At 38.6% G+C, this 27787-nt stretch overlaps 1 protein-coding gene across 6 annotated transcripts in view; it reads left to right on the plus strand.

The window, feature by feature from the left end:
- PLCL1 (phospholipase C like 1 (inactive)) overlaps positions 1-27787 on the plus strand; it is a 402844-nt gene that overhangs the window by 338990 nt on the left and 36067 nt on the right. For 5 of the 6 annotated variants that reach the window (XM_007190476.2, XM_007190477.2, XM_007190481.3 and 2 more), the window contains 2 exons: positions 16744-16819; positions 18879-18988. The exons of the other annotated variant lie outside the window; for it this stretch is intronic. In XM_007190476.2, coding sequence (XP_007190538.1) covers positions 16744-16819; positions 18879-18988 — 186 coding nt within the window. The remainder of the gene's footprint in view (positions 1-16743; positions 16820-18878; positions 18989-27787) is intronic. 6 annotated transcript variants of the gene reach the window in all.

The following is a 27787-nucleotide window of genomic DNA, read 5'->3' on the forward strand; positions in this document are numbered from 1 at the left end:
GCTTCCAGGACTTGATTAACTATTTCCTTTCCCATATTAGGGAAGTTTTCAACTATAATCTCTTCAAAAATTTTCTCAGTCCCTTTCTTTTTCTCTTCTTCTTCTGGTACCCCTATAATTCGAATGTTGGCACGTTTAATGTTGTCCCAGAGGTCCCTGAGACTGTCCTCAGTTCTTTTCATTCTTTTTTCTTTATCCTGCTCTGTAGTAGTTATTTCCACCATTTTATCTTCCAGGTCACTTATCCTTTCTTCTGCCTCAGTTATTCTACTATTGATCCCATCTAGAGTATTTTTAATTTCATTTATTGTGTTTTTCATCATTGCTTGGTTCCTCTTTAGTTCTTCTACATCCTTGTTAAATGTTTCTTGCATTTTGTCTATTCTATTTCCAAGATTTTGGATCATCCTTACTATCATTATTCTGAATTCTTTTTCAGGTAGACTACCTATTTCCTCTTCATTTGTTAAGTCCAGTGTGTTTTGAGCCTGCTCCTTCATCTGCTGTGTGTTTTTCTGTCGTCTCATTTTGCCTATCTTACTGTGTTTGGGGTCTCCTTTTCACAGGCTGCAGGTTCGTAGTTCCCGTTGTTTTTGGTATCTGTCCCCAGTGGCTAAGGTTGGTTCAGTGGGTTGTGTAGGCTTCCTGGTGGAGGGAACTAGTGCCTGAGTTCTGGTGGATGAGGCTAGATCTTGTCTTTCTGGTGGGCACGTCCACGTCTGGTGGTGTATTTTGGGGTGTCTGTGGCCTTATTTTGATTTTAGGCAGCCTCTCTGCTAATGGATGGGGTTGTGTTCCTGTCTAGCTAGTTGTTTGGCATAGGGTGTCCAGCACTGTAGCTTGCTGGTCGTTGAGTGAAGCTGGGTCTTGATGCTGAGATGGAGATCTCTGGGAGATTTTTGCCGTTTGGTATTACGTGGAGCTGGGAGGTCTCTTGTGGACCAGTGTTCTGAAGTTGGCTCTCCCACCTCAGAGTCACGGCCCTGATGCCTGGCTGGAGCACCGAGAGCCTTTCATCCACACGGCTCAGAGTAAAAGGGAGAAAAAATAGAAAGAAAGAAAGAAAGAGGCTATAATATAGTGAAGTAAAATAAAGCTATTGTAAAGCAAAGCTATACAGACAAAATCTCACCCAGAAGCATATACATATACACTCACAAAAAAAAGGAAAAGGGGAAGAATTAATATCTCCTGCTCCCAGAGTCCACCTCCTGAATTTGGGATGATTCGTTGTCTATTCAGGTATTCAGCAGATGCAGGCACATCAAGTTGTTTGTGGAGCTTTAATCCGCTGCTCCCGAGGCTGCTGGGAGAGATTTCCCCTTCTCTTCCCTGTTCGCACAGCTCCTGGGGTTCAGCTTTGGATTTGGACCCGCCTCTGCGTGTAGGTCGCCTGAGGGCGTCTGTTCCCCGCCCAGACAGGACGGGGTTAAAGGAGCAGCTGCTTCGGGGGCTCTGGCTCACCCAGGCCGCGGGGAGGGAGCGGTACGGAGGAGGCGGGGCGAGCCTGCGGCGGCCGAGGCCGGCGTGACGTTGCACCGGCCCGAGGCGCGCAGTGCGTTCTCCCGGGGATGTTGTCCCCGAATCCCGGGACCCCGGCAGTGGCGGGCTGCACAGGCTCCCGGGAGGGGCGGTGTGGAGAGTGACCTGTGCTCACACACAGGCTTTTTGGAGGCGGCAGCAGCAGCCCCAGCGTCTCACGCCCGTCTCTGGGGTCCGCGCTGATCACCGTGGCTCGCGCCCTTCTCTGGAGTTCGTTTAGGCGGCGCTCTGAATCCCCTCTCCTTGCCCGCCGCGAAACAAAGAGGCAAGAAAAAGTCTCTTGCCTCTTCGGCAGCTGCAGACTTTTTCCCCGGACTCCCTCCCGGCTAGCTGTGGTGCGCTAACCCCTTCAGGCTGTGTTCACGCCGCCAGCCCCAGTCCTCTCCCTGCGATCCAACCGCAGCCCGAGCCTCAGCTCCCAGCCCCACCCGCCCCGGCGGCTAAGCAGACAAGCCTCTCGGGCTGGTGAGTGCTGCTCGGCGCCGAGCCTCTGAGCGGGAACCTCTCCGCTTTGCCCTCCGCACCTCTGTGGCTGCGCTCTCCTCCGTGGCTCTGAAGCTTCCCCCCTCCGCCCCCCGCAGTCTCCGCCCGCGAAGGGGCTCCTAGTGCGTGGAAACCTTTCCTCCTTCACGGCTCCCTCCCACTGGTGCAGGTGCCGTCCCTATTCTTTTGTCTCTGTTATTTCTTTTTTCTTTTGCCCTACCCAAGTACGGGGGGAGTTTCTTGCCTTTTTGGAGGTCGGACGTTTTCTGCCAGCGTTCAGTGGGTGTTCTGTAGGAGCAGTTCCACGTGTAGATGTATTTCTACTGTATCTGTGGGAAGGAATGTGATCTCCGCGTCTTACTCTTCCGCCATCTTCTCCAATCCCCCCGACTTGTCCCTTTATTGCCCCGCGATTTGCTGGGGGAGGTGGGGGGGAGTGGGGCGGGGGTGGAGCTCTGGTCTCTGAAAGAGCAAGCGTCACTTCCCCACTCTAGATTTTTCACGTTCTCTAAGAAAATATCCACTAATGTAGGTAATGTAGGTCATAGCGTCACTGCTAAGTCTTTTAAGGCTGTTAAAGTAGTATAATTATGTTTTGCAAATAAAAGGTAAGGTTTTCTTTTTTTGTTTAGGATTAACCTTGGGGTTGTTAAAAATAAAAGTTAGTTACTGAAAGAATTGCTTAGTGCTAGAGCCAGGAACGGAGATGTTTAATTTTACAAACATTTACTGAGTTTCTCCCCTGGGCAGCCGTCTGTGTTCATGCAGTGGGAGGTACAGCAGCCCCTGTGCTCCAGTAGCTTACAGTCAGGGCAGGCGACCTGGTAAGGTCCAAATCTGGCTTACAAGTGGATCATTGGTGATCCGCTTATGTTCCTCATCATTGAACACAAGGTTGTAACGGTGGGTGATTACATTGGGAAATACATTGCAATTTCAGTAGAACACTATCAAAATTTCTTTGGCTAGGGTAGACTTTTTTCCTTCTACAGTGGTGCTTTTAATGCATGGACATTGTACATTATTTTCAAAACCCATCTCTAGCCTCAGCCCTAAAATTTTACTTTAGTCACACTTCTACATTTGATTACAGGACATCACCTAGGTGTCTCAAGAACAAACAATAGAAATTTAATAGGTCAAAAACTGGGTTCATGTTTTAGTTCCCTAGGTATTCATTTTTCCTTTTCTGACCCCTGCAAAAGATAACACCAAGCCAATGGTCCTCAATTCCTCCAAGTGATTTTCAAATGTTCTTTCTCTCTATATATATTAACTCCAATGAGGTCCTTTTTAAAGTTTTTGGCCGCAGCCCATGGCATGTGGGATCTTAGTTCCCTGACCAGGGATCGAACCCACGCCTCCTGCATTGGAAGGCAGAGTCTTAACCACTGGACTGCCGGGGAAGTCCCGAGGTCTTTTTAAAAAAAAAAAAAAAAATTATTGAAGTATAGTTGATTTGCAATGTTTTGTTAATTTCTGCTGTACAGCAAAGTGACTCAGTTATATATACATACATAGATACATACACACACACACATATATATTCTTTTCCATTATGGTTTGTCACAGGATACTGAATATAGTTTCCCGTGCTATATAGTAGGACCTTGTTATTTATCCATCCTATATATAAATAGTTTGCCTCTGCTAATCCCAAACTCCCAATCCTTCCCACCCCTAGCTCCTCTCCCCCTTAGCAACCACAAGTCTGTTCTCTATATCTGTGAGTCTGGTTTTGTTTCGTAGATAGGTTCACTTGTGTCATGTTTTAGATTCCACATATAAGTGATATCATATGGTATTTGTCTTTCTCTTTCTGACTTACTTTGCTTAGTATGATAATCTCTAGGTCCATCCATGTTGCTGCAAATGGCATTATTTCATTCTTTTCTATGGCTGGGTAATATTCCATTGTGTGTATGTGTACATATATATATATATATATATATATATGTATATATATATATATATATATATATATATATACATATATATATATATATATATATATATATCTTGGCTAGCCTATAAGGTCTTTTTATTTATAATTCAATATCAATGAGAGCTACTGCTTCTTTTGTCACCGTATTTCTCATGTGTATCCATTTCCTTACATTGACACAGCCAAGGTTCTCAACAGGCTCTCTTCTCCTCCCACCTGAATTTTTCAATAGGCTGACTAGTCCTCCATCTAGTCTCTACCTTTCTCTAATTCAGCAATGGGAATAATCATCCTCAGATTCTATTTTTGATTTTTAACTAGCCTTGCAAAGCCTTCACCCACCATGCTGCCTGTTTTGCCACCCTCAACTCCCATTTCCTTTTATTTGAACCTTCTCCTTCAGTCAAGCTGATATATTTGCCACATACTTTTCATTCTCCATCCTTTGTATTTCTATTCTGTACCACCTCAAATGACTTCCTAGCCTTAATTCCCTCTCCATCAACCTAAGCCCAGCCCTTTGTCCTAACCTCTTGCAAAACTGACTTTAAGAAAAAATTCATTTATTGACTTTATTCACGGCATTTAACTCATACCAACTATAAAGAATTTTAGTAGATTGTGTGCGATACAGAGATGAATAAACAGAGAGAGGTATCAGCACAAATAGCCATAGTGCAAAGCATGACAGCTCTTTCAACCAAGAGAAATGTAAGTAAAATGAGATGGGAGCATGTATATTTGCCGCTTGTAACACAAGTTTCTCTTTTGATATATCATTTTGTGTATGTCTTTAGGCTTTTGATTAGTCAATTCAACAAACACATTTTGCACACATGTCACTACTATGCAAGTTGCTGGAGGAAAGAAATGGTATGAAGCAAAATTTCTGTCCTTGAGGAATGGGAAATGCTGATAGGAAGGCGAGATTTACACTTAAAAAGGGGAAGGACAGAGTCACACAGTGTTCAGACAGTGAACCAGATGATGTTTTATGTCCTGAGCTGGAGCCTAAGGACCTTGAGTCCTTATGGTGGACTTTTCACAGTGACTTGTAATATACTATACCCCCTCCCTGACTTTCACCCCGTCTCACCCAGTGCTCAGCAGAATTTTATTTGCAAATAGTTTTGAAAGAAAAATGTTGTCTAAACTTTGTATATTTTTTCTTTAGATACCTGAATTTTTACTTCTCTGTTGTTCTCACCTGTCTAATTTTTCATGCATAGTCAAGAAGTATTGCCTAACATATTTTGGTCCTCTTAAGTGTTTTAAATTAATGTGAACACTTTTGGGTAGTTAGTGTTTTAAACATAGCAATCAGAGGTGGAATAGTTACGGGGGATTGCAACTGTAAAAAATACACCCAAAGCATTCTCTGAAGTTGACTGCTGTGCTGAATTATTTAACATTAACATGAAAGTTAAAACTTTGCTATGATATGAGCGACAGATTTTCTGAACATAAAATCAAAGCAACCTAGAGAACATGAGTCAAGGGTTATTTAATCTTTTCCTCTGTTGTGTGATTTGGAGAACAGTTGATTATGTTAGCATTACTAGGAATGGCTCTAGCAAAAAGAGCCAATCAGTATCTTTTATCACTCTTGCAATGGAATCAATACACTGGCCGGTATCACAATTAAGCCAAACATAAGAGTTGGATTAAATACAGTCTCTTCTCTCAGGATGGGAAAAAGTTGTCAACAGTCCCCCAATGTAGTTTTACTTATTGGAATAAATTTAGATTGAAATTAAGTCAAAGGCACTCTCTCTCCATCATTCTCTCTCCTTATGAAGTTTGTGTGAAACTTTATATTAGTTTGAATTTTAAAAAGTACATTGGGTTGTGTAGTAATGGAACCTGGATAAAAAAGAACAGCCCACTGGCATGTGCTCAACCAGAGCTGGTTATTTAAAAACAAGGTGTTGTGCACTTAGTGCATTGAAACTTCTTTTACTCTTGGGTGTGCCAATGTCTTGTGATACATTTTCTGTATATTGGGGGAAATGTCAGCATCTTGAGAGTTGGCAGCATTTCCACTTGGTACCAGGGTCCCAAGGACACAGGATATCACAGATGCATCAATAAGTAAGTATCTCAGGGGGCCTCCTTTGTGGAATATTGTGCACGCATCCTCAAAGTTTGCTTTGAATTCCTGAATATTCAAGTTCTTGAAACAGTTTTAGTTTAAGTCAGTGTGAGATCGTCAAATTGGCCTGAAAATTCTGGAGAAAGTTCATGAAGTTTAGTCACCTGGTAATTTTATGAATGAACTAAATTTTAATCATAGTGGGATAAAAACAAACATTTCTAATGATTACTCAAGATATAGCTGACAACTATATTTTGGAAACAGAACAACTGGAGAAAAGAAAAGGTAAAATGATCCTTTTATGCAGAAAGCTGTTCATGCAGTAGATCCTATTACTGATGTGGAGACAGAGGTCCTTTGGCCTGCTCTGTGTGAGTTCCCCTGTCCTGCTCTATTATAAATCAGGCTAGGAAAAGTGATTCAGAGCTGGTTCCAGGACAGAGAATACTTACTTCATCACATACACCAAAGGTAGTGGATTTCCAGTAAGCTTGCAAATGTTCTAACCTTATATGTGTTCCTGTTTCACCAAAAATTAGCAGTCTTCTAGGATTGACTTTGCTTAAAACCAAAAGATGCCCATCTATCAAGAGTGCTTTTTAACCATCTGATTTAAAATGTTTAAGTAAATTAAAAATTAAGGGAAATTATCTTCATTCTACTTAGCAAATGTATTTGTAACAACAATCAGATATTAAAATGTACCAAGTTTAATAAAATTCAAGTTTTATTTTAAACAATTTGAACAGATGAGCCACTATGGAACTAACAACTAAAACCCAGCATTTTGATTAGAAGGAAGATAGAGATAGATTAATTATTTCAGTCTTCTTAATACATCTAGAGCAGATTGACTTTTTCTTGACTTACATATTCTTAAATGATTGCCTTTCCAAATTTGATAACTCCTTCCTGAAAAAACAGTGGACACAAGTAAGTACATTGCTTACTAGGTTTCATAGGAAGAATATCTATACTGGTTCGTGTGTGTTGCAAGTTAGACTTGGAGGGGGAAGCAGTCATGGCAAAAATGTTTCATGTTGCTCTACTTGGTCAATTCTAATGTATAAAATGTTAATACCAACTTGCACTTGAAATAGGAATTCTACACTCTAATATAATATTAGCATCACAGAACAGTTTATAATGTCTGCACCTCAAGAATGCCTGAGTTCTAGTCTAAACTTTCCACTAACTAGCCATGTGGCTTAAGGTAAGTCAATGGGGCTGAGTTTTTTCATTTGTAAAATGGGGTTGTCCATGACAGATGGTTGTTAAGGTTACTTCTAGATGTAAAGTTCTGTGGTTCTAAGAACTTAGATGTAATTCAGGATAAAATTGACATCTATGGAAGGTTTCTGAGTCATGATTTGATGAAATCTCATCTTTTCAGTACCATTAAATAGTTACATTGACTCTACAATGATCCTAGGCAATTAGTCAAACTCCCTATTGAGCTGGGAAGACAGTTCTTTTTCACACAGGCGAGACAATTTAATCTACCTTTGAGTAAAAGCATTACTGTTCCCTTCAGTAAAGGTTTTGTTTTAAATAAATGATTTTGATCTTAACTGAGAACTTTACACTCCCCAGTTCAGGACATATCTAATGCTTAAAGTAATGCCAACCTTTATCTGGGTAAGTCCTCTATTCTTTTAGATTCAAAGCCGTGGCTAGGAAATAAGATGCATTAGGAAATATTCATGTGACAGAACCAAAGAAAAGCTCTTTGTATTACTATAACAGCAAAGGCAACTGGGAGCTCAGGCTGAGACATCAGATATGTAAATCAGGCTGCTGCCAGATTCTATCGACTGAGTCAATCCAGCCTTGGCTGACTGTCTACTGACTACCCAGCTGGGGGATTATCTGAAGACATGCTCCTCACCTTCTCTCCTTGGCTTTAGCACTTGGTATTTCATTTCCGTCAGGATCTGTAGAGATCTAGGAAGGAGATGAAACTCAAATCAGCCATTTTTCCTTCCTAACAACTTAGATAAATTACTTAGCTGGGGAGAAAGGTTGAAGTTGTTGATTTAAATGTGGTTTGGAATTGTTGGTACATTTCAGCCATCCATCTAATTTGTTTTCTCTATAACTACTAAGAATTGAAAGTTGACTACAGTAAATAAAATAAAATTATTCTTCTAAATACAATGGAAACTGTTACCATAGAGAAGAGGATCAAATGCTCTTATGACAAAAGTTTACATGAGCAATGATTTTAAGTTCTGAGAATATTAATTATGAGGTGTTTTAAAGTTATAACTTTTGTTACTAAAGGTTTTAAAGTTATCCTCGGGGATAATCTTCTATGTTGAAGGTTAAATCACACTTGACTATCTCTTTATGAAGTGTTCTATTAGACAATGGGAAAAACAAACTTCTTACACTATGGGGTTAACAAATATTTACTTGGAAGATTTTGAAGAGAACTTGAATCATAGTGTTTGTTGTATGTTTTAGTTCTGAATTTAGTTTGCCTCAAATAAGTAATAAAGTTTTAAAATTTATTTTCTGATACTTGAGTATTACATTTTCCATAGGTATAATCCTCTTAAAAGCTGTATGTTTAGTTTTCACTACTCAATTTGAAAGGGAATTAAGAACATGTAAGGTGGATAGCCTCATCCACCAAAGGTCAGACAGCAGAAGCAAGAAGAACTACAGTCCTGCAGGCTGTGGAACAAAAACCACATTCACAGAGAGATAGACAAGATGAAAAGGCAGAGGGCTATATACCAGATGAAGGAACAAGATAAAACCCCAGGAAAACAGCAAAATGAAATGGAGATAGGAAACCTTCCAGAAAAAGAATTCAGAATAATGACAGTGAAGATGATCCAGAACCTCGTAAAAAAAAATGGATGCAAAGATCGAGAAGATGCAAGAAATGTTTAACAAAGATCTGGAAGAATTAAAGAACAAACAAACAGAGATGAACAATACAATAACTGAAATGAAAAATACACTAGAAGAAATCAATAGCAGAAAAACTGAGGCAGAAGAACGGATAAGTGACCTGGAAGACAGGATGGTGGAATTCACTGCTGCAGAACAAAATAAAGAAAAAAGAATGAAAAGAAATGAAGACAGCCTAAGAGACCTCTGGAACAATATTAAATGCAACAACATTCGCATTATAGGGGTCCCAGAAGGAGAAGAGAGAGAGAAAGGACCCGAGAAAATACTTGAAGAGATTACAGTCGAAAACGTCCCTAACATGGGAAAGGAAATAGCCACCCAAGTCCAGGAAGCACAGAGAGTCCCACACACTATAAACCCAAGGAGAAACACTCTGAGACACATAGTAATCAAATTGGCAAAAATTAAAGGCAAAGAAAAATTATTGAAAGCAGCAAGGGAAAAATGACAAATAACATACAAGGGAACTCCCAGAAGGTTAACAGCTGATTTCTCAGCAGAAACTCTACAAGACAGAAGGGAGTGGCATGATATATTTAAAGTGATGAAAGGGAAGAATCTACAACCAAGATTACTCTACCCGGCAAGGATGTCATTCAGATTCGATGGAGAAATCAAAAGTTTTACAGACAAGCAAAAGCTAAGAGAATTCAGCACCACCAAACCAGCTCTACAACAAATGCTAAAGGAACTTCTCTAAGTGGGAAACACAAGAGAAGAAAAAGACCTACAAAAACAAACCCAAAAAAATTAAGAAAATGGTCATAGGAACATACATATCAATAATTACCTTAAATGTGAATGGATTAAATGCTCCAACAAAAAGACACAGGCTTGCTGAATGGGTACAAAAACAAGACCCATATATATGCTGTCTACAAGAGACCCACTTCAGACCTAGGGACACATACAGACTGAAAGTGAGGGGATGGAAAAAGATATTCCATGCAAATGGAAATCAAAAGAAAGCTGGAGTAGCAATACTCATATCAGATAAAATAGACGTTAAACTAAAGAATGTTACAAGAGACAAGGAAGGACACTATATAATGATCAAGGGATCAATCCAAGAAGAAGATATGACAGTTGTATATATTTATGCACCCAACATAGGAGCACCTCAATACATAAGGCAACTGCTGACAGCTCTAAAAGAGGAAATCGACAGTAACACAATAATAGTGGGAGACTTTAACACCTCACTTACACCAATGGACAGATCATCCAAACAGAAAATTAATAAGGAAACACAAGCTTTAAATGACACAATAGACCAAATAGATTTAATTGATATTTATAGGACATTTCATCCAAAAACAGCAGATTACATTTTCTTCTCAAGTGTTCAAGAAACATTCTCCAGGATAGATCACATCCTGGGTCACAAATCAAGGCTCAGTAAATTTAAGAAAAATGAAATCATGTCAATCATCTTTTCTGACCACAATGCTATGAGATTAGAAATCAATTATCGGGAAAAAAAAAACCGTAAAAAACACAAACACATGGAGGCTAAACAATACGTTACTAAATAACCAAGAGATCACTGAAGAAATCAAAAAATACCTAGAGACAAATGACAATGAAAACATGACTATCCAAAACCTATGGGGTGCAGCAAAAGCAGTTCTAAGAGGGACGTTTATAGCTATACAGTCCTACCTCAAGAAACAAGAAACATCTCAAATAAACAATCTAACGTTACACCTAAAGGAACTAGAGAAAGAAGAACAAACAAAACCCAAAGTTAGCAGAAGGAAAGAAATCATAAAGATCAGATCAGAAATAAATGAAATAGAAATAAAGAAAACAATAACAAAGATAAATAATACTAAAAGCTGGTTCTTTGAGAAGATAAACAAAATTGATAAACCATTAGCCAGACTCAACAAGAAAAAGAAGGAGAGGACTCAAATCAATAAAATTAGAAATGAAAAAGGAGAAGTTACAACAGACACAACAGAAATACAAAGTATCGTAAGAGACTACTACAAGCAGCTCTATTCCAATAAAATGGACAACCTGGAAGAAATGGACAAATTCTTAGAAAGATATAACCTTCCAAGACTGGACCAGGAAGAAATAGAAAGTATGAACAGACCAATCACAAGTAATGAAATTGAAACTGTGATTAAAAATCTTCCAACAAACAAAAGTCCAGGACCAGATGGCTTCACAGGTGAATTCTATCAAACATTTAGAGAAGAGCTAACACCCATCCTTCTCAAACTCTTCCAAAAAATTGCACAGGAAGGAAAACTCCCAAACTCATTCTATGAGGCCACCATCACCCTGATATCAAAACCAGACAAAGATACTCCAAAAAAAAAAAAAAAAAAGAAAATTACAGACCAATATCACTGATGAATATAGATGCAAAAATCCTCAACAAAGTACTAGCAAACAGAATCCAACAACACATTAAAAGGATCATACACCATGATCAAGTGGGATTTATCCTAGTGATGCAAGGATTCTTCAATATACACAAATCAATCAATGCAATACACCATGTTAACAAATTGAAGAAGAAAAACAATATGATCATCTCAATAGATGCAGAAAAAGCTTTTGACAACATTCAACACATATTTATGATAAAAACTGTCCAGAACGTGGGTATAGAGGGAAACTACTTCAACATAATAAAGGCCATATATGACAAACCCACAGCAAACATCATTCTGAATGGTGAAAAACTGAAAACATTTCCTCTAAGATCAGGAACAAGACAAGGATGTCCACTCTCACCACTCTTATTCAACATAGTTTTGGAAGTCCTAGCCACAGCAATCAGAGAAGAAAAAGAAATAAAAGGAATACAAATTGGAAAAGAAGAAATAAAACTGTCACTGTTTGCAGATGACATGATACTAAACATAGAGAATCCTAAAGATGTACCAGAAAACTACTAGAGCTAATCAATGAATTTGGTAGCATAGCAGGATACAAAATTAATGCACAGAAATCTCTTGCATTCCTATACACTAATGATGAAAAATCTGAAAGAGAAATTAAGGAAACACTCCCATTTACCATTGCAACAAAAAGAATAAAATACCTAGGAATAAATCTTCCTAGGTAGACAAAAGACCTGTATGCAGAAAACTATAAGACACTGATGAAAAAAATTAAAGATGATACCAACAGATGGAGAGATATACCATGTTCTTGGATTGGAAGAATCAATATTGTGAAAATGACTCTACTACCCAAAGCAATCTACAGATTCAGTGCAATCCCTATCAAATTACCAATGACATTTTTTACCGAACTAGAACAAAAAATCTTAAAATTTGTATGGAGACACAAAAGACCCCGAATAGCCAAAGCAGTCTTGAGGGAAAAAAACGGAGCTGGAGGAATCAGACTCCCTGACTTCTGGCTATATTACAAAGCTATAGTAATCAAGGCAATATGGTACTGGCACAAAAACAGAAATATAGATCAATGGAACAGGATAGAAAGCCCAGAGATAAACCCATGCACCTATGGTCAACTAATCTATGACAAAGGAGACAAGGATATACAATGGAGAAAAAGTCTTTTGAATAAGTGGTGCTGGGAGAACTGGACAGCTACATGTAAAAGAATGAAATTAGAACGCTCCCTAACACCATACACAAAAATAAGCTCAAAATGGATTCGAGACCTAAATGTAAGACCGGACACTATAAAACTCTTAGAGGAAAACATTGGAAGAACACTCTTTGACATAAATCACAGCAAGATCTTTTTTGATCCACCTCCTAAAGGAAATAAAAACAAAACTAAACAAATGGGACCTAATGAAACTTAAAAGCTTTAGCACAGCAAAGGAAACCATAAACAAAACGAAAAGACAACCCTCAGAATGGGAGAAAACATTTGCAAATGAATCATCAGACAAAGGATTAATCTCCAAAATACATAAACAGCTCATGCAGCTCAATATTAAAACAACAAACAACCCAATCCAAAAATGGGCAGAAGACCTAAATAGACATTTCTCCAAAGAAGACATACAGATGGCCAAGAAGCACATGAAAAGCTGCTCAACATCACTAATTATTAGAGAAATGAAAATCAAAACTACAATGAGGTATCACCTCACACCAGTTAGAATGGGCATCATCAGAAAATCTAGAAGCAACAAATGCTGGAGAGGGTGTGGAGAAAAGGGAACCCTCTTGCACTGTTGATGGGAATGTAAATTGATACAGCCACGATGGAGAACAGTATGGAGGTTCCTTAAAGAACTAAAAATAGAATTACCATATGACTCAGCAATCCCACTACTGGGCATATACCCTGAGAAAACCATAATTCAAAAAGACACATGCACCCCAATGTTCATTGCAGCACTATTTACAATAGCCAGGTCATGGAAGCAACCTAAATGCCCATTGACAGACGAATGGATAAAGAAGATGTGGTACATATATACAATGGACTATTACTCAGACATTAAAAGGAATGAAATTGGGTCATTTGTAGAGACGTGGTTGCATCTAGAGACTGTCATACAGAGTGAAGTAAGTCAGAAAGAAAAAAACAAATATCGTATATGAACGCATATACCTGGAACCTAGAAAATGGTACAGATGAACCGGTTTGCAGAGCAGAAATTGAGACACAGAAGTAGAGAACAAACGTATGGACACAAAGGGGGGAAAGCGGCGTGCTGTGGGGGTGGTGGTGGGACGAACTGGGAGATTGGGATTGACATGTATACACCGATGTGTGTAAAATGGATGACTAATAAGAAAATAAATATGTAAATAAACATTAAAAAAAAAAAGAACATGTAAAGTTATAGAAAAATGGAGAACCTAGGAAAAAAGACTAGAGACAAAAAGAAAGATTATATTTCAAAAAAGACCATGATAAGTTTGAGAAATGATCTGTTGTGTACATGTGTGGGTAATTAATACTAGAAGAAATAAGTATCACAAAATAAGATAAGGAAAAGGTGATATCGATGGATAGATATGAAAATGGATAGATGAATCTGGGGATATAAAGTGGGGTCAACTGCTGAGCTGGCAAGAATGAGAACTGAGAATTGGCCAGGGGGTAGTCTGTGATGAGGCCAAACTTTGGGGGTCTCAGTGGAGTCCCGCAAGAGTCAAAGCAATGAGCATGGGCTAGTTTTTTAAGGAAGCATTGATGAGGACAACCACTGAAGTCCAAAAGAGTATTTTGTTATTGTTTTTGTTTGCTTACTTTAAGGTAGGAGATGTTGTATGGAAAAGGGAAAAACCAGGGGAGAGGTAGAAATTGTAGATGAATAAAGAAGGTCTCATTAGGAATGGGTTCCTGAAGGGAAGAGGGAAAGGTGAGATTGGAAGTCGAGGTAGAAGGGTTAGCCTTGGCGAAGAGGACACTTCCTTCTCAGGTTCTCACAAAAAGGCTGTGGCATTTTTGGATGTAGGAAATATATTCCTTTTGTACTCAACACTGAGGAGATATTTAGTAAAATACTGCAAAAAAAAAAAAAAAAAAGGTGGCCACAAATCAATAGAGTTTCTTTTCTTTTCTTTTTTTAATCTGATAATGGTATCATATGTTCTCCACTGAGAGCAAAACCAAGAGAAATGAATGTCAGTCAAGATATTATCAGAGGAAATTACCAATGCTATCCCTTTTTGGAGTTTTTCTTAAAAAGGACATATTTGAACCTGGTTGAAGTAGATTGATTACGGTCATGGCCTCATGTTATTACTGATGGGCTGGGTCAGGTGACTTTGGAAAGCTACATTTCAGGCTCAAAAGACTGAATGTGTGAAGGCATGGCCAGGCTAGACAAAATCAGAGGGTGCTATTTTTTCATGAAAATAAATGGATGCCAGGAAACCGGGATTTTAATTCCAGTTTGATCACTAATTCCATTAAAAATGGAACTAATTTTCCATTAGTTCCAAGGATTTTAACTCTTATAAGTAGTTTCCTTTTTCACAAAATTAAGGGTGTGGTCCTGATAGCTAAGATTCTTTTAGCCTTAAAAATAAAATGATTCTAAAATTGTGCAGTATATTGGCTATTTTGCTCATGGTAAAGTTACAGAATGTGTTTGTTCTTTATGAATGTTTCCCTTGCTTGAATTTTATGAAAACATTTTGTATGTTATCTGACCCATTGGAACATCTGATACCTTTGAAAGTATTATAAAAACTTAATTGATGCTGCATGGGTAGATGCTAAGCTTAGAAAAGACTAAATCAGATTCCCTTCATATTAAATCTTTCTTTGCCTTTAAGTTGCATTCACTTGGAAGCTGCAGTAACTCAGGCTACATGTAACCATTTGAGAAACTGTTATTCAGAAACATTCCACTTCCTCTTGGGAGTTGAAAGAGTTAATGCAGTTAAAAAGTTTGATGCAGCTTAGACCTTCTGGGGTGTCTAGTTTTATGGTTTTAATAGTCACTTTAGCCCTCCAAATAAGTCACTTCAAACTATCATTTTAGGCAGAAAATATCAGTAATTGAAGTTTGGTTGAATTAATTATCATGTGTCATTTAATCATTTGAGTAGACTTCCCTACTAGACTATGAACTCCATGGAGATAGAAATGTGTCTGTTTTTGCTCATCCATGTATCATACCCCTTGTAGTTACTACAGTGCTTACACACAGTGCCTGCTGAGTAGATATTTGTTAAATGAATGAATGATTTGATTTTACTTCTATAGAGTTGTTAGGCACTAAAAATTCATGATTCAAATGTTCTTTTCCATTTGAAGATTTGTAGTCATAAACTTTATATTTGAAAGTGATTGTATAAAACTACAATCTTGTACAACAGCATTTAATTATGAAGAATGTCTTACTCAAGACTTTTTATGTCCACTTTGGATTCTGCCTTGAACTCTCTTCAGATTATTGAGCCAGACAGATAAAACATGGAGTAGTCAGATTAAAAGGGACAACATTTATTAGGAATAGAAGAGTGGCTGGAAATACAGGAAGTGTTTGCCTATTGGTGCCTTTCTTTAGTCACTTCTTCAGAAGGGCCCCAATCCCTTGTCTTTCTGATCACAACTTCTTAACCTACTCTCATCTTCCCCCTTCTTCACATACAGATTTCTCTTTTCTTTATCTCTCCAACAGCTGTCCTATTTTCCCTACTTCACTCAGTATATTAATTACTTCTTGGTCTTTTTTCTTTCTACCCAAATGTGGAGGGCAGGGACACCATTTCAGTATTGTTGCCTACAAGCTCTGTGGAATTGCTGGTGAATATGACCCACAGTTCATTCTTGCCAATGGAGTTGGAGCCCTTCCCGACGAAGGACCAGGACTCCACCATCTTTGCGCCACTTAAATCCAATTTGCCGACTTCACCGATGTGTCCTGTAGTTCTTTACCTCATCACTTGGTGATTCCCTGTTCTGATATCTCATTGCTGTTGTTCCAGTACCACTTGCCTTGATGTTGCAGTAACTTTGGGGCGAGGGGATAACATAAGAGGTGTTCATGAATGTGATCTGGGACTTAAGGAGTGTGTATGCAGTTATTCAACAGTTATTGATTTGGCACCCATGGTGTGCCAGGCATATTACATAAGTGGAGCAACCATAAGGTAGGTGACTCTAGCTGGTGTTAGAGTGGATGGGGCTTGGAGCAGAGATCATCCTTCCCTCTCCCATCTCTTGTGGTTATGGCCAGGGCGCCCCATTACTGGCAGTTTCATGTGGGTCTTTATGTTGTCTTTCCAACGTGCCAGTTTAAGGATTTCTGACAACCACCTTTTTAATGCTTATTTTGTGACAGATGATCCAAGAGAGCCGGTTTCTCATAGAAATGGCAGACACAGTCCAGGAAAAGATTGTGCAGTGTCAGAAAGCAGGTAACCTTTCCCCTTGCCCCCGTTTCTTTTAGAAACCATAATGATGACTTATGGCAGACTTTTAAAGTTTAACTATACTTTGAGTTACACTGAAGCCTTTGTTTAGTACAGAAGAGATCTACGTGATAGTAGGTAGGTGGTCTGTGTGTATATGGAGGGGGTATCTGAAGATGTCTAGAGAGGTGAGGGTTTCTGAATTTACTTTTGTGATTTGGGAACCTGTCAAAGCCTTTTATTACTGATATGGAAACTGTGGTTTCACATTGCCCCTTAAGAAACACTTTATTTTTACACTTTGAACCATAATCTTGTTAACCTTCTAGGCTTTTGCCTCATTTACTAGTCCTCATTTTAGATTTGTTCCTTCTTTAAGGATGGGATGGGCCACATGTCTCTGATGGCACAGTGCTGTGTTTATTTATTTTCACTTCATCCACACCCCAGTACTTTTATCTCTCTTGGATCCATGTTCTCCCTGATCCACACACACGCATTAGTGATTGCAATAAGGAAGATGACACTGACAGTTGCTTGATATATACGCATATGATACACTAAGCACACACGCTATGTTATTTAGTCCTCATAACAACTCTGCAATGTAGTCATCATTATATCCAATCTAGAGATGAGGCATCTGAGATTCTGAGAGATTGAGTGAATTACCCCAAATCCCATATCAACACGTGGTAGAGGTGACCTTTGAACCCAGACCAAACTTTGAAAATGGTGCTCTTCGCTACTGCTCTGGAGGCTTAAATGTTTCCGTTGACAGGAAGCACGAAAATAATAACAATATGAAATACTTATATTATGCTCCTATGTACCATGCACTACTTTGAGAGTTTTATATGTATTGACTCATTTAATTGTCACACAATTCCATGAGGTCAATACTCTTGTTATCACCATTGCACCATTGAGGAGACTTAATGGCAGAGAGTTTCAGGGATTCGCTCATGCTCACGTAGCTAGTCAGTGGTAGAGCCAGAGTGTAGGTCTGGGCTCTGCAGCCATGCTCTTACTATGTACTGGGCTTGTGATGTTAGCACCAGGAAAGTTAATGTGGTTTTAGGGTGCATTAATACAAGCCTAGTCACTAGAACTAGGAAGGTGTTGGTAAAACCCTATGTCATGTGGGCAACTTCAATCCCATTTTGAGAACGATGTTCCTGGATGTCATCCTTAAAGAGAAATTATAATAAGCTGAAACATGTTAGAATGTTTAATCTGGAGAAGGGAAAACTCTAGTAGACTTTATCCAACATCTTTCTTCAAATATTTAAAGGGCTGTACTGTGGAACAGGGATTAGACCTTGTTGTTCTGAGGCTAGCTAGCACCAAGGAGTAGAAGTTTCAGGGAGAGAGACTGGTTTGATATCAGTCACAGCTTTCCAAAGATGGAATGAGCTTTCCAGAAGAAAGTGTGATTCCCATCTCTGAGGTGCTAAGACAAAGGCTGGAGAGACAGATGATGGTGATGTTTTTTATAGTATTCAAGCTTGGGGGAATGGTTTAGCTAAAAATAACTTTAAGGCCATTCCCAAATCTGACACATTTGGGTGTTTCCAGGAATGTTATTTTAAAAAGACTTTTTATTTTTACTCAACATTTACTAATTACCATTGTTATCTATGTGGGCTCCAGGCCTACTGTCAAGCCATATGGATGGTTCATAAGGCAAAGTAAGATATGTGCATCCTTCACATATGGTAGCCATTCACACATTACACCATTTTATATAAAAACCAGGCAGAGAACAAACAAGATGGATGCCACCTGTTAGAAGAATTTGCTTCTTAACTTCACGTCTTTGTCTATGGCCCCTTGCTGTTTAAAATCTAATTTAATCTAATGCACTGATTATTTTTAGTTTTCCTTTAAGGATAACCATTTGGTGGTGACGAACAGAATGAGAAGGAGAATTCACTTTTGGGATTTAGAAATTATGAGAAGGACAGAAATGGGAAATTACATTCTTACTTATAATATTTTCACAATAAAATGCCTATTTTTCTGAAATTTATACAAAGAATTGGCTTATGTTCTCTTTTTAAAGGGATGGAGTTCCATGAGGAACTTCATAATCTGGGGGCAAAAGAAGGCTTGAAAGGAAGAAAACTCAACAAAGCAACTGAGAGCTTTGCTTGGAACATTACAGTACTGAAGGTAAATGAAGTACTCACGTGCCCCTTTGTCTTTATTTTTCTCCTCATCTCTCCAATGTGTAGAGAAGCGTCAGTGGTTAAATACGGTGACTTGAATTTTTAATTAACGCTTGACCTAATTAATTCGTGCTCTAAGTGACGGGAGATGCATACTGGGATTAACACACGTTTTGCCATAATAGGACAATGAGTTTTGTGGTGGAGGCAGAAGACAGCACGACCTAATTCTATTACCTGGTGTTTGTGTGTATGTGGTTTACTCATACTTCTAGTCAAGTCAATATGGCTGTTCTGGTTTGTGGAAAGAGTAACACAAAATGTTGCTGGAGAAGGATCCAACACAACTGACTTGGAAAAGCTTTAATCTACAGAATATCTGGAGCCATTTAGGACTATTTGATTTTAGGATGAGTCTCTATAAATACATTTATTTTTGCAAAAATTTTGGAAGTCAGTTTTTTGAGATTATGATTTGCTCTGCTGAAAATTAACTTTGAGTCTTCGAAGTAAAGATGCCACTTTTCATATTTTGTTACATGAATGGACGAATGATTTAGGCAGTTGGAATAATTTATTCTTAGCAGTGTGATGGAGAAAAACAACTCAAACAAAATTAATAATTACTGACATCTAAAGAACACTGATGCTCCAGGTGCTGTTTTGCAAGGTTTATATGAATTAACATTTTAATACTTTCATTAATTCAATACTGTTATTATTCTCATTTTAAAAGTGAGAAAACCAAGGCACTGAAAACTTATGTATATTACCCAAGGTCACTCAGCTAGTAAATGGTGGAGCTGGAGTTTGAACCCAGGCAGTTGGCTCCAGAGCCTGCCCTACAGAGAGATACTGCACATGTTTACGTGCAAGTGCTAGGTGAACTGTAATACATATCACAAATGTTTATTAAAAATTCAGTCCACAAATATTTGTTAAGCTCCTACTATGTACTGGGCTCTCTGCTATGCCTTGGGAACCCATGAAGAACAAAAGCGATACAGACCCTGACCTCGTGAGTTAACAGTCTGGGGGCAGGAGGTGGGGTGGGGGAAAATAGGTGTCATTTGCTTAAGAGGCAGGAACTATAGTGTTAATATAAAGACGAGCTTGTTTTATAATACCTGAGTACAACATGGCAGTGTGAGCCCTGATACAGACGCTTTCTGTTCAGCGTATTTTTATGTGGGCTCGTTAATGTGCTGATCGCTGAGAAAGGAGCTACAGACACAAATATCAAAAAAGTAATACCTGGGCCTCCAGAACTAGTCTACTAGGGGAGACAGACATGTGACTAATAGCAACCATTGATTATTCAACACTTCACATGTGACAAGCTCCCATGACTAAGTAGTTTATGTGTGTTTCCTCCCTTCCTCTTCGCAACAACTGTGTGACATTGCAGCAACTCATGCTGACCCTGATATGACCCTCTCCATCTCACAGATGAGGAAATTGAGGCTCAGGAAGGTTTTAGTTTCTTACCTTTAGCTAGTAGATGGCAGAACTGAGATGCTATATCATGCCCATTGTTCTAACCACTACCCTGTCCTCCTGCCTCCTGAAAGACTCAATCCATGTGACTGAGTCCAGGCAGCCTAGTACAGGGGTGAGGGCACAGGCTCTGGGTGCAGACGCCTGATGGCTGTGAGGCTTTGGCCAAGTTATGTAGTCTCTCTGAGGGTGATAATAATACCCACATGCCAGGTTTTATAAGAATGAAATGAGATAATACACACAAAAATATCTAAGTCACAGTGCATGAAACTTGACATTATATCTATACCTATACTATTATTGTATATATATGCTATTACTTTTGCCAGGGTGAGGATGACCATTGGAACAAAAGGCTTTTGGTTTTTCTTAATTTAAATTTAAATTAAAAAATCAACTAATTAATTATTTAAAATTGAGGTATAATTGTTAGTTTCTTTGTTAACTTCTGACTGAAGCCCATTCACTGTTTTCTGAGGTTTGTTTGTGTGTTTGGTTTAGTGACAGGAACTGATTGCTAAATGGGGCCTAGCAAATGCTGTACAAATCATTCTCAGACAGATCTTTTGAAACAGAATCAATCTTCTATTATTTTAGCTCATGTACCAGCTACTAGTATTTCAGCTTGAGCACTAGGAACTTAAACAAGAATAGTGAACTTTTCCAAACTTCTATTTCCCTTCTCTCCCCCATTGCGTTTAGTGGACCTGTTAATCATGTGCTCTTTCCCCAAGTGCTAAACAAATGACCTCCTTGGGATGTGAATTTTAGCTGAGGCACAAAGAGACTAGGCTTTTTTGGAGGCTGTGTATCTAGTGGTGCCTCTCTGAGAAGAACCTCCTCTCTAAGGCTCTTCCTTTATTTCTTGTATCTTGGATCTGAAGTTCTTAGTTCCTTCTTTGTTCTCCAGTCTTCCTATTGATTTTCAATCTCCTAAAAATGCCCTTTTTCTTAAGTTTACTAGAGGCAATTTCCATTGCTTACAACTGGATGAATTAGTAACAACCACATTGGTAAGACATAATCACTGAAATAGTAGGATATGTCAAGGCTCACCTAAAAATTCTGCATTGCTTACTGAAAAGGTTTCCTTACACACAATTTTTACAAGTACTCCTCGATATCTAGAGGAAGAGAATGATGACTGACCAATATTTGTTGAACATGTGCATTCAAGTAGCTAAAATATTTAATTCCGATGCAATTTCCAACAAGTAAGGGAGGATCTACAAAAAATGAGAAATGTGTCCTCAGGAAAATGGTGGGTGGGCAGCATGGAGTGGTAGAAAGGGGCATTGACTTTAAAGGAAATTGAGCTGAGACTAAAAAATAAATTCTTTAGTTTGTGTTTTCTGCAATTCAATATTACATTGATCTTATATTAATATATGACAGAGAAGCTGGAGAAAAATTTGCAGAGACGAAGATGAATAGCTCTACAATATAACAAACATGAATTATACTTACAGAGTCCAAATTTTCCAAGCTAGAAATGAGGATTTATAATCCAGCAAGGAGGCTGAACTCACAATGGTCCTGGAAGCTCCCATACCTGTGTTTTTCTTTCATTCATATTTTAGCACTATGCATGGGTCCAGAGTAGGGAATTGCTTAGAAGATCTTTTGCATTTCCCCACACTTTTGTCACATGCCAATAACCAACTATTACAGTCATTTTCCTCTTCCTTTCTTTCTCTTTCACTTCTGAGCATAAAATTGAAGTCTTTAAATAGCTTCTGTGTTCATTTGGGATGATATGATGATGTGGGTCTCAATGACTCAGTCTGCAGTGTCTTTTCCAGATAATCATTGGACAAAGATAGCTCTATCTCATCCCACCCTCAAGCATTAACTGTTCCTTCCATCTGTCTTTTTCTCCATGCTGTCCTTCATAAAACAGTTTTGTTTGGTTATTAGCATAATATTAAAATCTTACAATGAAAATTTTTCCTGTTCTTTACGTCTTCCAAAAAGAGATACTACAACTTCACTTGCACAGCCAGTTTATTGTAGTACATTGTTATCAACTTTGGAAATATTTTGCTAACGAGAATTCTGAAGCTCTCTTGGAAAAGAGATACGAATTTATACTATGTCACTGATGAAACGTAATGTATCATGAAGTGGAATTCATTTAAAATTTTGGACTTTATCCAGAATGATTTAATTCTTTAAGTACAAAAAGAATTTCATTAAAAGGTGGTCACACCTATAAAACCGAAACCAGTAAGAACCTGAGAGTAACATTTTAGTGAGTTTCCCAATATATATTTTTCTAACTTGGTCTGTTGGCTATTTTAAGGAACTAAATTCCATTATCTTAACATTTTCAAAAGTTTGATGAAAAAATCAATTCTCCAAGCTGGAGAAGTGTCAAGTAGAGATATATAAAAAAAAATTGAAATATAATTAATAAACATTTTATTATAACAGAAAAGCTATGAAGTAGGTGATCACTAGAGCTTACAAATAAATAAAAGAGTTAAGAAGTGGCTGACTTCTTATTTGTTCATGAATTTCATTGATTACTAGTTGAATGACATGTATTAAATAAATTATGAATAGATGATTACTTCATCAATGGACACTTCTATTAATTGATGTGTATCTATACTTTCCCTAGATAGATTTCCAGCTTATAATTTAATGCATTTCATTGTATGCCACAAAAAACTGGGTCTCTTTTATAGATTTATGTTCAGTAGATATGACTAATCTTTTTCCACCTAACTTTTTGGCTTTCTATCACTGCTTAAGCTTTGCTCCTTCTGTTTTTATCTTGACAACATTTTCATTTTCCTTGGGAAGAGCAGAGGCTAAAGCTCCTTGGGTACTTGTGTTTCTAACTCAGACAGATTCTTTTGCTCAGTCCCTAAATTTCAGGCCCTCACATCTCTGGGGAATCTTGCTACATAAGGGAAATTACATGGACGTCAATAATATGCTTTCTAATAGAGCCTGCAAACACATCTGCAGTCTTTGCTCATTGTTGAGAGGCAGGAAAAGAAGGGAAACAAGATTATGGGCTAATGGGAAAAGAAGTATGAGAAGAGGCATCCAACTCTGAAAGACTGAGTGACAGAAAAAATGGGGTCACCCTCAGCAGAAGGACCGTAGATATTTTAAATCATTCTCTGAGATACTGTGTGTGTTGGGGGGATCCAACCAGGCTCTACTGGCAGCCATAGTGACTATGCCCCTGGGGGCTGCTCTGAGGTTATATAAAGAAGGAACATGTCTTCCATGTCGTCCACTGAGAAATTCTCCAATGGTGTTCTGTCAGCTGCTGGCTGTTGTTACAATAGAGGCTGGAGAAAGGCTAGGTTTCTACCTGAGCCAACTCTTTCAGAAAAGAACAGCTACTTATGAAGTCTAGAAACAGACCTCCACTGACAACAATGCATTAATAATAAACTATTCTTCATGTCGATGTTACTATCAATTATTAAGAAACATAAAGTGGTCAAGAGTACAGACTCTGGAGCCAGATACTTTCTAGCTGTGTGGTCTTGGGAAAATTTCCTTTTGTCTCTATGCTTCTGAATCAATTAGAATATGCCAGGTTGTGCTGTGGTAACAAAAATGAAAATCTCAGTGCCTTAAAACAATAGCTTATTTCTTGCTCACACTGTTTGCCTACGAGGGTCAGCAAGGGTCAGTTAGGAACTCAGGCTAATGGGGGCTCTACCTCAACTAATCCATCTCTAATCCTAGAGGTAGGGAAGCACAAATTGGTTTTAACCTTTTCTGCCAAGTAGTGTCACATGTCCCTTCTATTTAAATTTGACTGGTCAAAGTAAGTCAAATGGTCCTATCTGACTTCAGTGGAGTTGGGAAAGTATACACTTCCTCAAGGAAGGGGAGCAGATGTTGGTGAATATAATCTACTAGTGACAGGTTCCTCAGCTATATCTACCTTTAGTCATAGTGAGGACTAAATGAATTAATGTCTATAAAGTGGTATCTGAGATATAAAAAATGCTATGTAAGAGTTTGTAAGCATTCAGTGCTTACAGCGAGCAGTTAAGTGATTTTCACACAACATATTAAGTAATTTTAAGGGTCACCCTGTAAAGTTACTATTATTATACTCATTTTACAGATAGGAGAACTGAGACTTGAGAGGTTAAGTAACCTTCCTGTTGGCATAGGGGTACTGAGTGATGGAGCAAGGCTCTAACTCCAAAGCCCATGCTGTTAGCCCATTATGCTAAATTGCCAGAGTATATATAGCCCCATAATAATGATGGCTTGTATTAACTGAGTACTCTATGTGTCTCAAATATTATACTAAGTGCTTTATTATCTTCATCCAAGAGGGTGAGTGTCCTGTTCAGCTAACATGAGTATTCCAACCACCTTGACAGTGTTTTCCTACAATGCAGAACAGTACTTTGAGAGAGTGTAGCTTGGGAACATCAGTTCTCCTTGTTCTGACACTACATTCATCAAGCAACTCTGTTCTCAACTTGGCTTCCCAAGCTCACTTTTCCGGTGAAGATGGAATGAGTTGATCAAGTGACATAACTAGTCCCATCTGCCTGGCTTTCTCTTTGTAAATGAGTCAGTTAGCTTTCTTTTTTTCAATCAGTCCATCTCCTATGAGCTTGGTTAGCATGAATCAGCTCCCCAGGGCCTGATCACTGCTGAGTGATTGGATGCAACTGAGCCCCTGGACAGATACCACTGAGATTAAGAAAACAAAATGAAATAACAACAAAAATACAAAAGCAGAAAGCCAGACACTGGACCCACCTTGAGAACCCAGGGAAAGATGGAGGGTAAGTATCTCAGTGAATCATCAAGACAGCCCCCTGTTTCTCTTGGACAGCTTTATTCTTTACTGGCTTTTAGTCTAGCTGTTGCTGGCCTCCACATCTTGATGAGACAGAGGAAACTTAAGAGCCGTGCTTCCAGCAAAAACTTTGCAAAGACCATACTCCTGTTCATATTCCTTCCTTCACCCAGCCTCTACAGCCTCAGTTCTTCCTCTCAGAGCCTCCATCTTTCCTGTATCATCTAAGCTGTTAGAGCAGAAGTCCTGGAATCTTCTTCCTTTGGATAACAAACCTGAGTTGATTTAGAAGTGAGGTGAAGTCCCTATAGGTAAATTCCTCAGGTTTCACTGAGAATAAAGGAGACTCCTGAGTGGCAAAGCTGAGGAGCCTTTAAGTCACCGATCTTGAGAAGCAAGGTTCAAAGGGTTTAAACAAAGTTATAAATTCTGTTAAGTCTAAGGAAAATACTTCCTAGTGATACATACAAAATAACAAATTCTTGGGCTGTGAATTCCCGTCTGTGTTATCTTAGAATTATGTAAGGGTTTAGACCTATAGAAAGTTGGACGATGAGTCTAGGAATCTGCAACTGATTAATATAATTTTTAAAAATTATCTTCTCTGGGGCTAGATTTTCTCACCTAAAAATAAGACGAGACTGTATGACTGCTGGAATCCTTACACATCTTTACATTTTATGATTGTATGTTATTTTTCAGTCTTTTTCTGTGCCTAAACTACATTACATTCTTAAAGGCATTGATCCTTTTGTCACTAAACCTATCAATAACATAAATCTTTCTGCTTATATATCGTCTCTGTTATGTCTTGCTCCCCCCACTTTTTTAAAAAACCCATGACACTATAAAACCCTAATTATACTCAGTTTCTATCCTTACTTCCCACAGTCTCCCACTATTATCCCTCCTACTGTTACCGAACTCAGGATCAGCTGATCGCTGCTCAAAAGCCAGTAATTCGAGAGGCAAGTGTCAATAGAAAGGAAAGGTGCTTTAATCAGAAAAGCCAGCAGTCTGGGGAGAAGGTGGACTGCTGTCCTGAGACCAACTCTGAAGATTCTGCTCTGCCATGATGGTTTTTTAAGGGAAAATTGGGGGGAAGTATCTCAGTGAATCATCGAGAGAGGAGGTTGGGTCATCGTTCTCCACTGTGTGCAGTCTAGCTGACTTTTCAAATGTTATCTTGCGAGAGCCATCTGCCTGCAAGATTGCTTAGGGGGGCTTTGGGGTAGAAGGCTAAACATTCTTTAACTACTTAATTTTTCTTTCTTACTTCTTTTTATCTATGAAAAATATCAACAGGTTAGGTAAGGCATGGTGTGCATTTGGGAAAGTATAAGTCAGGAGTTAGTTTGAATGGCTTAGTGATCTCATTCCTATAATTAGGTTCTTTTACACTTAGAAGGGAACAGAAATGGGCAAACAGGAAAGGGGCAAAAGAGCTGCTTTTAATTCCCTGCTGTCAAACATCATTCCATTTTGATGGGATTGGGGTGAAGGTCCATCTTCTGTAACTTCTTTGTGCTGACATAGGATGCTGTATTCTCAGAGTGAAAGATGTCAGCATGCGTCTGTAACATCTCTTTGCTGACAGTTTTAGTTGCCTGCTTACATATATGGGCAGAGCAAGCTACAATTATTTTGATGCCCACAAAGATATAGATTATTATAAGCAGTAATGTTAATCCCATTCTCTTGAGGCCAGTTCTTGGAATTGTGCTAGCCATAGATTCAGTACTGCTCAAGATGGAGCAGCTTATGTCATGCCTTCTGGTGGCAGTTATGGTATCTGTAAAACAACTCAAGAATTTGCATCAGACACTGAGTCTGTGACTCTGTTGTCCTAATAATTAACTATTCAAACCTGCTTTTTTGTGACTCTGGGAGGCCTGGGAGACTTCAGCTTTTCTACCAACAAGAAGCAGAGGACATAGAGGGGCTTTTGTACTTGGTGGGGGTGTGGGGAGCCTGCAGGGTTCTGCTTGGTTCTGCTACTGCTGTCTTCTCCCTTCCTGACTGCTTTTTCCAAATAAGATGGTCTCTACCTACCATCTTGTTGGGAATTTTTTTCTGATTTTTTTTTTATTGTGGTAAAATATATAAAACATAAAATTTACTATCTTAACCATTTTTAAGTTCAGTGGTACTAAATATATTCATACTGTTGTGCAACCGTCATCACCATCCATCTCTAGAACTCTCCTCATCTTGTAAAACTGAAACTCTGTATTCATTAAACGATAACTCCCCATTGCCCCCTCCTCCCCAGCCCTTGGAAACCACCATTCTACTATCTGTCTCTGATTTTTGACTACTCAAAGTATATAATATAAATTGAATAATGCAGTACTTGTCTTTTTGTGACTGGCTTATTTCACTTAGCATAATGTCCTGAATGTTCATCCATGTTGTGACACAGGTCAAAATTCCCTTCCTTTTTAAGGCTGAATAATATTCCATTGTATATAAATACCATATTTTGCTTATCCACTAATCTGCTGATAG

Source organism: Balaenoptera acutorostrata, chromosome 8 (assembly GCF_949987535.1).
Source record: "Balaenoptera acutorostrata chromosome 8, mBalAcu1.1, whole genome shotgun sequence".
NCBI classification, from domain to species: domain Eukaryota; kingdom Metazoa; phylum Chordata; class Mammalia; order Artiodactyla; family Balaenopteridae; genus Balaenoptera; species Balaenoptera acutorostrata.